This window comes from Ornithorhynchus anatinus, chromosome 2 (genome assembly GCF_004115215.2).
Source record: "Ornithorhynchus anatinus isolate Pmale09 chromosome 2, mOrnAna1.pri.v4, whole genome shotgun sequence".
Lineage (NCBI taxonomy): Eukaryota > Metazoa > Chordata > Mammalia > Monotremata > Ornithorhynchidae > Ornithorhynchus > Ornithorhynchus anatinus.
In genome coordinates, this window is record NC_041729.1 from 75,699,835 (window position 1) to 75,713,996 (window position 14,162).

The 14,162-nt window shown below is 40.9% G+C and overlaps 1 protein-coding gene across 12 annotated transcripts in view; it reads left to right on the top strand.

Moving 5' to 3' along the window:
- The window catches only part of SYNE1 (spectrin repeat containing nuclear envelope protein 1), a 518,607-nt gene that overhangs the window by 288,799 nt on the left and 215,646 nt on the right, over window positions 1-14,162 (top strand). For all 12 annotated transcript variants that reach the window (XM_029048032.2, XM_029048087.2, XM_029048053.2 and 9 more), the window contains 5 exons: window positions 913-1,089; window positions 6,506-6,652; window positions 7,800-7,925; window positions 10,058-10,234; window positions 12,770-13,035. In XM_029048032.2, coding sequence (XP_028903865.1) covers window positions 913-1,089; window positions 6,506-6,652; window positions 7,800-7,925; window positions 10,058-10,234; window positions 12,770-13,035 — 893 coding nt within the window. The remainder of the gene's footprint in view (window positions 1-912; window positions 1,090-6,505; window positions 6,653-7,799; window positions 7,926-10,057; window positions 10,235-12,769; window positions 13,036-14,162) is intronic.

Consider the following 14,162-nt stretch of genomic DNA (forward strand, 5'->3'; position numbering starts at 1 on the left):
TCCACATTAGGAAAAACTCATGTTTCTAGTACATACTCCTTGGTCAAACCCACAAATGCATACAGCAGTTTCTTCCAGTTACAAAATTAAAACAGTTGGATATTCTTTACCAACAGGGCAAGTAGAGGAAAATGCAATTCCATATTTTACACATAGTTCGGTGGTCAGTAAACATTTGTTGATAATTAGCTTGAAGATAGTTAAACATTGTTTAAGGATCTAGTTGGAATTAGAGAACTCTCATCGTGCATAAGGGAAGCTGCCTGGCCTAGTGGAAAGATCATGTGCCTGGGAGTCAGAAAATCTCATCTTATCTAATCTCATCTCTGCTACTTGCCTTTTGTGTGATCTTGGGAAAATTACTTAATTTCTCTGTGCTTCAGTTTCCCTACCTGAAAAAAGAGGATTAAATGCCTGTTCTCCCTCCTTCTTAAAACTGTGAACCCTGTGGGAGAAAGAGGATGTGTCCAATCTGATTATCCAATCTGATTATCTCGTTTCTACCCCAGTGCTTGGCACATAGTAAGTGCTTAATAAATATAAAAATTATTATTGTTATTCTAACATCACATTGTTTTCTAACCAGATAATGTTGTGTTGTTGGAAGAACATTCTCCAACATTTTCCAACTGTGCTTTATGGATCCAAAACAGAGTAAAAGCATTCATTATGGAAGAACTGTATGTACTAGCTAGCTAATACTGCAGCTGAAATTACTTCTGGATAAAAAGAATTGCCTCTACCTAAATGATCTAGGCCCATCAAAAGAATCTGGCTCTGCTGGTTGTACAAGAGCCCAGGTTTTTCTGCCCAAAGATTTTTTTAAAAGTGCTTATCATTTCAAAACATTTTCCATTTTAATTCATTGGAATTTTTATCTGTAAGACTAATTATTTTTTTTCTTCCCTCTAGGCAATGATGGAAGATATTGCTGGGTTTGAAGATCGTTTGGATAGCCTTAAAAATAAAGGAGACTGTTTGATCAACCAGTGTGCTGATCATCTTCAAGCTAAACTTAAACAAAATGTGCAAGCACACCTCCAGGGGATCAAGGATAGTTACTCAGCAATCTGCAGCACAGCTCAGAGGGTAAGTTTACTTCAGTGATATTGTGTAAAATTCATGGATTATTGAGGGAGAGTATGGCATTTCTCTTTTGTAGGTCTTGGTGAAGACCTTCATTTTTGTGAAATGTTTTTTATTGTAGTTTTGGCAAAATCTGACTTTGAAATGTTGGAATGGGGATGTAGGATGCGGGCTTCATCTCACAGGCTTTCCAACATCTCCCCTCTCCCAACCCCTACTGCCCTATAGATAACCCTTTCTATCCTTACACCTGAGAATCAATAAATCAGTGGTACTTAGTGCATACTGTGTACAGACCACCATACTAAGCACTTGGAAGAGTACAATAAAAGAGAATTATTAGGCATATTCCCTGACCTCAAGGTGCTTACAGTCTAGAGGGGGAGACAGACTTAACATAAATATGTACACATGCATGCTCTGGGGCTGAGGGTGTGATGAATGGAAATGGAAATGAAGACTGAGAGTCCCATCTGGACATGGACTGTGTCCTACCTGATTAGCTTGTATCTACCCCAGTGCTTAGAACAGTGTCTAGGCCATAGTAAGTGCTTAATAAATACCATTTTTTAAAAAAAGTGATTAAGGGGTACAGATTCAAATACAAGGGTGATGCATCATGGAGAGGGAGTAGGGGCCTCTGGGAGTAGGTGTGATTTTAATAAGATTTTGAAGGTGAGGAGAGTAGAGGTCTGTCATATTAAGGGGAGAAAGTTCCAGGTCAGATAGAGGAAATGGTGAAGGTGTCAGTGGCTAAATAGATGAGAGGAGGCACAGTGAGTAGGTTGGAGTTATTGGAGCAAAGTGTGTAGACTGGGTTTTTGTAGGAAATTAGGTAGGTAAGGTAGGAGATGGTGAGCTGCCTGAGTGCTTTAAAGCCATGGTTAGGAGTTTCTATTTGATGTGGAGATGGACAGGCAACCACTGGATGTTCTTGAGGAGTGGGGAGATGTGGACTGAATAATATTCTAGAAAAATAACTTGGGTAGAGTAGTAAAGTAAGGACTGGAGTGGGAAGAGGCAGGTAGGACAGCACAGAGGCTGATGTAGTAGCCAAGGCAGAATATAATAGTAGCAGTTTGAATGGCAAGGAAAGGGCTTTGTTTAGCGATGTTGTGAAGGTAAAACCGACAGGATTTAGTGGTGGATTGAATATGTTCCTCTAAACTGTAAGTTCATTATTGGAAAGGAATGTATCTGCTAATTTTGTCGTAATCTCCCAAACACTTAATACAGTGCTCTGCACATAGTAAGTGCTCAATAGATAAGATTGATTGATATGTGTGTTGAATGAGAAATGAGTCAAGAAAAATGCCAAGATTATGGGCTTGTGAGACAGGGAGGATAGTCTACATTGTGAGACAGTGGTACAGTCTACATTGATGGGAAGGATGGGGGAGGATGGGGGAAAGTTAGGGTGTAGGTGGGAAGATGAAGAGTTCTGTTTTGGACATGTTAAGTTTAAGGGATTGGAGGGACTTCCAAGTAGAGATTTACTGAAGGCAGGAGGAAATGTAAGCCTGCTGAGAGGGAGAGAGGTCAGGGCTGGAGAGGTAGATTTGGGAATCATCTATAGAATAATAATAATTATAGTATTTATTAAGCACCTACTGTGTGCCAAGCATTGTACTAAGTTCTGGGGTAGATATAAGATCTTCAAGACAGGCATAACCCCCTTCCCACATGGGGCTCATAGTCATATACAGCCTAGAAAATTGAAGGACAGAGAAGTTAAGTGACCTATCCAGAGTTGCACAGCAAGCAGTGACAGTCCTTGGATTAGTACCCACATCCTCTGACTCCTAGGCTTGTGCTATTTCCACTAAACCATGCTGCTTTTACTTCACTATCCAGTGTAGTGTATAGATGGTGGTTGAAGCCTTGGGAATGGGTCAGTTCTCCAAGGGAGTGGGTATAGTTGGAGAATTGAAGGGTACCCAGAAATGAACTTAGGGGGATTCCCACAGTTTTAGGGTGGGAGGCAAAGGAGAAGTCAGTGAAAGAAACTGAGAAGGTGCAGCCAGAGAGGAGGAGATTTGGGAGAGGACAGTGTCAGTGAAGCCAAGGTTAGATAATGCTTCAAGGAAAGGGGAATGGGCCACAGTGTCAAAGGCAGTTGAGTCAAGTAGGAGTAGGATGGAGTAAAAGCCATTTACAAAAGTCAGTGTGTGGAGTAAAGGAGCTGAAATCCAGGTTGTAGGGCATCAAAGAGAGGAAGTAGGAGATAGTGGATGTAGACAACTTGCTCAAGGAGTCTGAAGACAGATAACAAACCCCTCTACTCCCTCTGCCATCCCCCCTTTACCTCTCCGCAGCTAAAGCCTCATTTTCCCCTTTTCCCTCTGCTCCTCCACCTCTCCCTTCCCATCCCCACAGCACTGTACTCGTCCGCTCAACTGTATATATTTTCGTTACCCTATTTATTTTGTTAATGAATTGTACATTGCCTTGATTCTATTTAGTTGCCATTGTTTTTACGAGATGTTCTTCCCCTTGACGCTGTTTAGTGCCATTGTTCTTGTCTGTCTGTCTCCCCCGATTAGACTGTAAGCCCGTCAAACGGCAGGGACTGTCTCTATCTGTTGCCGACTTGTTCATCCCAAGCGCTTAGTACAGTGCTCTGCACATAGTAAGCGCTCAATAAATACTATTGAATGAATGAATGAATGAAATGAGATAGATGACAGTGGGAAATGGGACAGTAATCAGAAAGAACTATGGGGTCCAACGAGGGTGTTTTTAGGATGATAATTATGGTGATTACGGTATTTGCTAAGCACTTACTGTTTGTCAAGCACTGTTGAAAGCACTGGGGGTGAGGTAGATACAAATGAATAATTTCAGAATAGAATAGGAGATGCATGAGCATCTTTGAAAGTAGTGGGCATGAAACCATTGGAAAGTGATCGATTGAAAATTACCTTCAGGGAGAGAAGTAGGAGGCAAGTGTTTTGATAAAGTGTGAAGGGATGGGGTCAGAGGCACAGGTGGAAGGGGTAGATTTTGAGAGGATGCAGTTGATTTCCTCTTGAGATAGTGATGGAAAAGATGGGAGTGTCAAAGAAGGGGCAGGAGGAGGAAGGGACTGGAGAGGAGAAGGGGATATTTTAGGGAGATCACACCTGATGGTTTCAATTTTTTCAATAATGTACATGGCCAGATTACTAGGGCAAGAGATGGTGGACAGGGGAAGACAGAAGATTTGAGGAGGGAGTCCAAAACAGCTAGAGTGGGTAATGGGTATGGGCATTCAAAAGGGTGGAGAAATAATATGCTGGATAGAGGAGAGAGCACAGTTTAAAGCAGGTGAGAATGAATTTGAGGCACTTGAGGTTCACCTTATATCTGGATTTCCAACAGCAGTGCTCTGCAGCTCAAGCCAAGGAGTGGAGGAAGCATTCTGAATAGGTGATCCAGAACTGCTGGTTAGGGTATGAGACTGGCAAAAGGACAGGGGAGCGAAGGAGTTGAGTTTAGTGGAGATGGTAAAATTAAAAGCATCAGTTTGTGTCTCAAGAGAAGGTAGTTGGGGAATAGACCAGATATGGCATGATAACTTGGGAAAATTAGAGGGGTTTAAAAGATTGGAGATCTCTGAAAGGGAACAGGACAAATTTGCAGAGAGTGAGTGTGTGCGAGAGAAGCACGTGAAGAGGTTGTGGTCACATAGAGGGATTTCAGAGTTGGTGAGAACAGAGATTTTGCAGTAACTTTGGTTATGAGATCAAGCAAATAGTTTAGGTTGGCGAGTGAGTAAGGAGGGGTGAAGTAGAAGGTCATTAGAGTTGAGGAATTTGAGGAAGCAAGTAGTGGAAGGGTCATTGGGAATGAGCACTTGAATGTTGAAGTCTTCAAGGATCCCCTCTCTGTCTACTATATGGAGTCCAAGCTCCCAAGCCTTGCTGGTAAAGAAATATGTGCTTGGTTCCATCTCTTTTCCTTCTACCTTGCCTGTTATTTAAAGAGAGAAAGTACTTGCTAATTGGTATTGTGGCTATTAAGCTCAACTGCTTAACCTTGGCATAATGAAATGTAGCTCAGGTAAGTCAGCTGACACCAGCACAGACTGGTGTGGGTTACAGTTGTTCAGTCATATCATGCTCAGTTCACCAATAGAACCCACCTGCAGATACAGATCAACCTCATTCTCAGGGCAGCTCGTTGGCATGCATGAAGGTTTTCTGTATATTTAAGCTGCTTTATTTCTCACAGTTGGAGAATAAAGAGTGGAAATAGAAATTTCAAATGTTTGTGGCTTTTTTGGTGTGTGACTAGTGAGCCCAGAGAGACTATAATTCTGCTATAGTTATAGGAGAAGCAGTACATTGTAGTGTATAGAGCACGGGTATGGGAGTCAGAAGGTCATAGGTTTTAATCACGGCTCTGCTACTTATTTGCTGTCAAGTCACTTTACTGATTTATTCAGTTGTATTTATTGAAAGCTTACTATGTGCAGAGCACTGTACTAACACTTTACTTCTCTGGGCCTAAATTACCTTTTCTGTAAAATGGGGATTGAGACTATGATCTCCACAGGGGACAGGAACTGTGTCCAACCCAATTTGCTTGTATCCACCCCAGTGCTTAGTACAGTGCCTAGCACATAGTAAACACTTAACAAATATTATAATTATTACCTGTAAAGCAGGAGGATGTATTGGAGCTATGCTTTCTGACTTGCAATGTTGGGTCTGCCTACTGCTGCCATTCTGCATTCACAAAGCAATGCAGGGAGAAGCAGTAATCTATATACATAAGGGTTAAGCATACAGAAGTCCTGTTTATTTGTGACTCCTGGATCCTGAATTACTGGTGCACCAGTGCATGGAACATGCTTGAACAGTTTGGGAAGTCCAAGTGGAGGAAACTAAAACAGAGCAGTGCCCAAGATTTCCCAGGAGATACTGGAGATGTCACCAGAGAACCCCCACTTGGAAAGTTTCATACTAAATAATGTTCCAAGTCCATCTCCTGTCTATATGCACCTTTCTCTGTAAAAGGTCATGAAATGATGGAGTATTGTTTCTGCTACACTGAGATTATTTCCATAATTTATAGTTTTAGTACTCCTATTTTATGCAGTTCAGTGTATACACCAACTATGTGTTGGTAAACAATAATATATACACTTGGGCACTTATTTAGACACGTGGACTCATGTGCCCCTGGTTTATATATGACACCATTTATTTCTGATGGGATGAGGAAGGTCCAATTCCAGGAACACATGGAGTGTATTTAGAAAAGTATTTAAAACGATAAATGACACTAAAATGACACTTGTGGATAAAGTTTGGAGTTGAGTAAAAATGGTTATCAACAATGGGCTTTAATTTCTTATATTGGAGCCCAGCCATTTTTGAGAAAATGAATGTTTTTCTTGCAGTATCAGTATAGTTCTTTGATCCTCTTGTTTCAGGTATATCAGAGTTTGGAGCATGAACTCCAGAAGCACGTCAGCCGGCAAGATACGCTACAACAGTGCCAGGCATGGCTTTCTGCAGTTCAGCCAGATATAAAACCAAACCCTCAGCCACCTTTTTGCCGAGCAGATGCAGCTAAGCAGGTAATAGCATCTCTGTACAGGTAACAGGAGCTTTATTGCTTTTACATTACAGTAATATAGGTTTTTCTAAATTTTCTGACTTTCCCATCACTTTGGACAGCACCATCACACCACAGCACCACCCTGTATCACAAGTCCATAACTTTGGCATTCTTCCTTACTTATCTCTCTCATTCAATTGACATATTCAGTCTGTCACCAAATCCCATCAATTCAACCTTCACAACACGGCTAAAATTCACTCTTTTTCAGTCAATCTATCAGTGGCGTTTATTGAGCGATTTCTATGTGCAAAGCACTGTATTAAGGATTTGGGAGAGTGCAATACAACAGAATTAGCAAACATCAACTTCCATTTTACAGATGAGGAAACCGAGACACAGAGAAGTTAAGTAACTTTTTTATGGTATTTGTTAGGCATTTACTGTGTTCCAGACACTGTACTAAGTGCTGGTGTGAATACAAATAATCAGGCCTGTCTCAGTCCTTGTCCCACAGAATTCACAGTCTAAGTAGAGAGGGGAATAGGTACTACATTCCATTTTATAGATGTGGAAACTGAAGCACAGAGAAGTTTTGAATTATTTTAAGAGTATTTGTGGAAATCCTTACTATGTGCCAAGTACGGTATTAAATTCTGGGGATTGATAACAAGATAATCAGATTGGGCACATTTCATGCCCAATTTTACAGAAGAGGTATCTGAGGCACAGAGAAGTGAAGTGACTTGCCCAAGGTCATACATCAGATGCCAGAGCTGGGTTTAGAACTCAGGTCCTCTGACTCCCAGGCTTGTGCTTTTTTCACCAGGTCCTGCTGCTTCTCAAGGTCACAAAGCAAGCACGTGGCAGATCAGAATAAAAGCCCACCAAGATTTTTGTAAAGGCAGATTACAAAAGGGATGCAAAAATGCTCTGAGTTTTTGGAAGGAAGTCATATGTATATCTTATTGCTGTATTTCTTTCATTTCATTTTCATTTGTTACATTTTAATTTACTAGGATAGAAAAAAAATATCATAGCATTGCTGTTTTTTCCCTTCACTTCAATTAAGTAGTGTTGTAGGCATAAAATTGTAAAAAAAAATTTGGAAAACTAAAGTATGTTGTTCATTTACCATTTAGTAATGTTCCTTTTTTTTTTTTTAGGTCAAACAATTCCGAGCTCTACAGGAACAGGCGAGAACCTATTTAGATCTTTTATGCTCAATGTGTGATTTGTCCAATCCTGAAGTGAAGACTACAGCAAAAAGCATTCAACAAACAAAGCAAATGGTAAGGAATAACTGCAGAAGTCATCCTATTCCATGTTTAAGAACAAGCATGCACAGAAGATTCTAAGACAGTCACTATATATGTCTAAATGGCTTATCAGCTGTTTTTGTCATTTTAAGTGGCCTAAATTCTTGCCATTCTGCTTCATTTGCAGATGGTAAGCCATCACTTGACTTTTTGCTTTACAAATACAATAAATGAGTTTCAAGCAACCCTGAGCATTTTTGCATCACATTCAGTTCTATAACTTGAGTATGGCATTCTTGTCCAGGGATTAAGGAAAGATGAACTGTAGTATGTTAATGTGCTCTGATGCCACCTGCAGACACACAAGAATTTCTTTGGTAGCATGACACGCCCATCCTGAACCAATATACCCTGTTGGAAGAACTTCCAATCAATCAGTGGTATTTATTGAGTGCTATGTGCTTGGGAGAGTACAATACAGCAGAGTTGGCAGACACATTCCCTGATTACACTGAACTAAATCTAGATAGAGCGACAGACATTAATATAAGTAATTCATAGTGTACATGCATATTCAAATATATATTTTATAATAATTTAAAAATGTTGCCTCATTAGTATTAACATTTCCTCATTGTATTGTAGCCAAAATGTGTATAGGAAATATGCATCATGGCACAATTGAGTGTGGGATTGCACAGGTCCAGCTTTTGAAAACTGTTTATTGTTCTTAGTTATGTGCACATCCTCTATTTTCAGATAATTTGCAAAAAAAGTGCTTAAATTATTGTAAAGTATATGAGTCCTGGGTTGCCCTTTTCCTACTGCAGAGAATACTTCAACGATGTTATCCTAGGATGATTATATTTATTTCAACCTTTTGCAAAATCTATAAATCTATTCCTTTTTTATAAGCAGGTGAAATAATTTGAAAAAAATGCATTAGAATGAAATATACCCTGAAAGTAATATCTATGAATGAATCACTTAGTTTTTCCATTATCAATTTCCATGGCACATCTCATTGCCCTACAATTATAATATGATATTCAATTTGAAAAGCAGCCTGCCCTAGTGGTTAAAGCACGGGCCTGGGTGTTAGAGGACCTGGAATCCTGCCTCTGCCACTTGTCTGCTGTTTAACCTTAGGCAAGTCATTTAACCTCTCTGTGCCTCAGTTACCTCATCTGTGAAATGGGGATTAACATTGTTGCATGGGACATGGTCTGTGTCCAACCAAATGAGCTTGAATCTACTCCAGGTTATTGTCATAACACCAAGGTTATGGGCTTAAGAGACTGGAGGGATGGTGCTGCCATCTACATTGTTGGGAAAGTCAGAGGGAGAACAGGGTTTGGGTGGGAAGATAAGGAGTTCTGTTTTGGAAATGTTAAGCATGAGGTGACGGAAGGACATCCAAGTAGAGATGTCTTGATGGCAAGAAGAAATGTGAGCCTGCAGAGAGGAAGAGAGATCAGGGCTGGAGAAGTAGATTTCGATACCATCTGCTTAGAGGTGGTGGCAGTGGGTGTGGGAGTCATAGGAGTGAATGAGTTTTCCAAGGGAGTAGCTATAGATGGAGAATAGAAAGGAACCCAAAACTGAACCTTGAGGAACCCTCACGTTTGGAGGGAGAGGCAGAGAAGGAGCCCACGGAGGAGATTGAGAATGAGACAGAGAGTGCCTGCGAAGGAGACAGAGAGATAGAGGAAAACCGGGAGAAGACATCGTCAGTGAATCCAAGGTTGGATAACATTTCCGGAAGGGGGTGGTCCACAGTGTCGAAAGCAGCTGAGAGGTCAAGGAGGATTGGGATGGAATAGAGGCTGTTGGATGTGGTGACAAGGAGATCAGTGGTGACAGAATTAAAGCAAATGTTCTTAAATCACAAAATGTAATCTTATTGTGTCATATTCATTGGGTAGTTTTCCTTTACCAAGATAAAACTGAAATAAAATTATTTTCCAACTTGCTCACTGATGCAAACGTAATGATCTACAATGTCATTTTAATGTTACTATAAATGTATTTATATATATATATATATATATTTCCCTCCTTTTCCACCCCACTAAAAATCTTTTAACTGAAGTTGCCTGGTTTGTATCGTAGAGTAGGTTGCCTACTGTGTGTGGTTTACCTTGCCCATTTTTCCCCCTAAATAGATTGAACAAGAGATAAATCGCTCACAGAATTTGAATCAAGGCTGGGAGGAGATTAAACAAATGAAGACAGAACTCTGGATATATTTCCAGGATGCAGATCAGCAGCTACAGAATATGAAACGAAGGCAGGCAGAACTGGAGCTAAACATCGCACAGAACATTGTTTCCCAAGTCAAAGTAAGTAATAACAACAATGGTATTTACTGAATGCTTACTATATGCAGAGCACTGTACTAATCACTTGGGAGAATACTTAGCACTCATGTTCCCTGCCCTCAACCAGCTTGCAATCTACTGGGGTAGGCAGATGTTAATATAAATAATTTATATAAAGATATGTGCTTAAGATAGTGATTTTCCATTAGCTGTAACAATGGTGCTGAAATGATATTAAGAAGACCAGACTATTAATGTATTCACAAGATCCCGTGCTTACACTGTCCCAGGTGTTAGCTGCTATTTCTAAAGGGCCAGAGCAGCTATACATAAGAAAACTTGGATGGGAGAAAGCAGCTTTTCTTGATGCTGGAGTGAAATGCTGTAATAGTGTGAGAAGTGACTGTTAGTCCATTGTGGACAGGGTATGTGTCTGTTCTTATAGTGTACTCTCCCAAGCACTTAGTACAGTCCTTGGCACAGAGTAAGCACTCAGTAAAAACGATTGAATGAATGAAGTGAAATGCTGTAAGAGTGTGGTAGCCAAAAACCTATCAGGGAAATCCATCCTCAGATGAATCCCTCCCCTAGCCTCCTAAAATAATAATAATGATAATGTTGGTATGTGTTAAGTGCTTACTATGTGCAGAGCACTGTTCTAAGCACTGGGGTAGATACAGGGTAATCAGATTGTCCCACGGGAGGGTCACAGTTAATCCCTATTTTACAGATGAGGAACTGAGGCACAGAGAAGTTAAGGGACTTGCCCACAGTCACACAGCTGCCAAGTGGCAGAGCCGGCATTCGAACCCATGACCTCTGACTCACAAGCCCGGGCTCTTTCCACTGAGCCACACTGCTTCTCTAAGCCAACTTGCTTGTGGCTAATGACTTTTAATATCAATAGTGTCCAGAATCTTTGGGTGGCATCAGTAATTATGCGGAAGCAGCATGGCTCAGTGGAAAGAGCTTGGGCTTCGGAGTCAGAGGTCATGGGTTCGACTCCCGGCTCTGCCACTTGTCAGTTGTGTGACTGTGGGCAAGTCACTTCACTTCTCTGTGCCTTAGTTACCTCATCTGGAAAATGGGGATTAACTGTGAGCCTCGCGTGGGACAACCTGATTACCCTGTATCTCCCCCATCGCTTAGAACAGCACATAGCGCTTAACAAATACCAACATTATTATTATTATTATTATTAATTAAGCTCTGTTTAGTTTTAGAATTTTACAGAGAACTGCAAAGAAAGTTGTCTAATTTTTTTTAAGGTCAGAAGAGTCTTTTACAATCAGAGCTAAACATGTTTGCAGTATGTTACCCAGGACATTTCCCTTATTAATAGGCCAAATGATTTTGTTGACTTCAAAGTGACCCCTTCCCCTTCTTGCTACTGGTTCTTTCCATCCCTCCCCACCTGATCCTATTGCCTGCCACTGTGGTGTCTGCTCTCGAGTTAGATTCTTCCCATCTGCAGCCGTTGCTACAAAACCTTTAATGTCTGCACAAGACCCACAAACCATTCATTTCAGTAAGCCTGGGTTGACTTAGGGGCAGAACTCCAGAATCAGTCCAGTTCATATGTTAGAAGGTGCTGTTCTCCATTAGATTATAAACAGGTAGAAGGGACCATTTTGTTTGACCCCTGAAATTGATGAAATGCCTTGCACTGTTCTCTGCTCATATTGGGAGCTAAATAAATAAACTGTCGGCCACAGAAATCAACTGAAGTACTGCAAGATGTTTTAAGGAAATGTATGATTACAAGTGATCGCTTCAGTCGCAGTGAGGTTAAGGTTTCCAAGGGAATTGATTTCATTGCTCTCATTCAGAAAATCCTAGCATCAAAGCTATCCTTTGTCTACTGGGCAACTCCAACTCGGATACTAAGTTTCTGTATTTTGTAGGGGTTCAGTGATTGGAAGGCAAAGGAGGAACTGGGGTTTCACAAGAGCAACAAAACCTAAAAATGCACCATGTTGGGAAGGAGACAAAGGGGTAGTCTTGACCTGAGCCCTCTTATCTCCTTGTGCCTAACATGCTCACCCTGTAGTTCTGTACATGCCTGCTTGTCCTTGCTCTTTATAATTCTCCATCTTATCTAGAAGGTTCTTTGATCTGACTCACTGTTCACTGTTATACTAATATCTCTGTTCCTGCCTTTACCTTCATAAGGAAGGTAAACATTCCCATTTGTTGTTTACTCTTTTGCCCTTTCATTTTTAGACCATTTTGATTAATTGTGATGGAGTGGAGATATCCCAGGACACCTTCAGAGCCAGGCTCAGAAACCCTAAGATGTACCATTCATTTGACTTAGATGTGAATGAATTTTGCTAGTAGAAAAATCATTTCACTTCCTTTTCCTGCACCTTCAGGTAGACGGCTTAACTTGGAGACCCTTTCTAAAACCCCTCACCAACCCACCAAGTCTCTAGCTTTCTGTGATTTCACCAACAAAAATAATCATAAAGCATCAGACTCAATTCTGCTACATGTTTAAATCTATATGTTTTGTATTCTTTAGAGAGTGCTCATGCTTCTCTGTTTTTTCTCCAGGAATTTGTTCAAAAGCTGCAGTCCAAGCAAACATCTGTCACAGCTGTCACTGAAAAGGTGAACAAGCTGACTCAAGGACAGGAGTCCCCTGAGCACAGTGAAATAGGTCATTTAAGAAACCAGTGGATGGACCTATGCCTACAGACTAATAGTTTGCTCTTACAAAGAGAGGAAGATCTTCAGAGGACAAGGGATTACCACGATTGCTTGAATGTCGTGGAAGTCTTCTTAGAAAAATTTACCAAGGAATGGGACAACTTGGCCAGGTAAAGCTGACCTCACTTTCTTTAAGCCAAAATGTTCTATTAGGCAGATTCATTCTACAGCTAATAATTTTGTATGTTGAATCTAAATATTCATTGTACATGTTCATAATTGCTAAACTGAGAACCTGGCTGACTCTGCATGCTCAGAAAAGCAAGAGATCATTCAAAGGGAGTTCACCTACCAGCCCTATTCTGAGGATACTGAAGGACTTGGCATGCAGCAGATCAATGCATCTCCATATACACTCCTATGCCAAATTGCTCTTCATTCCTCTATGGGGAATGTGTGGGATGGAGGTGTTGACTGGGCCATCTCTTTCGTTGTCAGAACTGAAATCATCAGGCATGAACTCCCTAAAATCTCCTTTGCACCTGTCAACCCTATGCTTTGTCCTGCCTCTTGTTGGTTTTCTCATCCTTCACAGGAGTACCTCAAGAGGAGATTTCCCACCTTCTTTTGAAATCTATTTCCTCCATCTATGCCACTGATCACACCCTTTCATGCCTTTATTAAAAACATTTTCCCTTTCTCCTGACCAGCATCTTCAACTGCTCACTCTCAGTGGCTCCTTCCCCTCTGCTTTCAAACTTGTTCACGAATCCCTTATCCTCAAAATACTTGTCTTGATCCCTGGACCCTCCATTTACTGCCTCATCTCCTTCCTACCAAACTTTTCTTAGCTCCTCAAACAAGTTGTTTACACCTACTGCCTCCACCTCCTCTCTTCCAACTCTAACCTCACCTCTTAGTTTCTGTCTGGACGGACTCAGCTTCTTACAGTTGGACATTTTAGTTTTTTAACTATGGGTAAGGAAGTTCCCTCATTTGCATATTACCTTAAGCTAGTCCTGGATCTTTGGTCAGGTGTGATGACAAAAGAGTTACAGCAGGAAAAGTTAATTTGCTGTGTAGTCCAACCGTAACAGATGTGTAGGGTTTCTGGATGCCTGCGGTTTATTCAATTACCTGGTGGCAGTTTCCTCATATCCTGCCACTCTCTATTAATCTCTAACTCCTGTCACTTTGCTTCTAGTTCTCAAGTTCTGACATGAGGTGACATTCCAGCACTAATCCCACAGGAACAATTTGTCATAGAAACAAACCTAGACTTTCCCTAACTGAACAC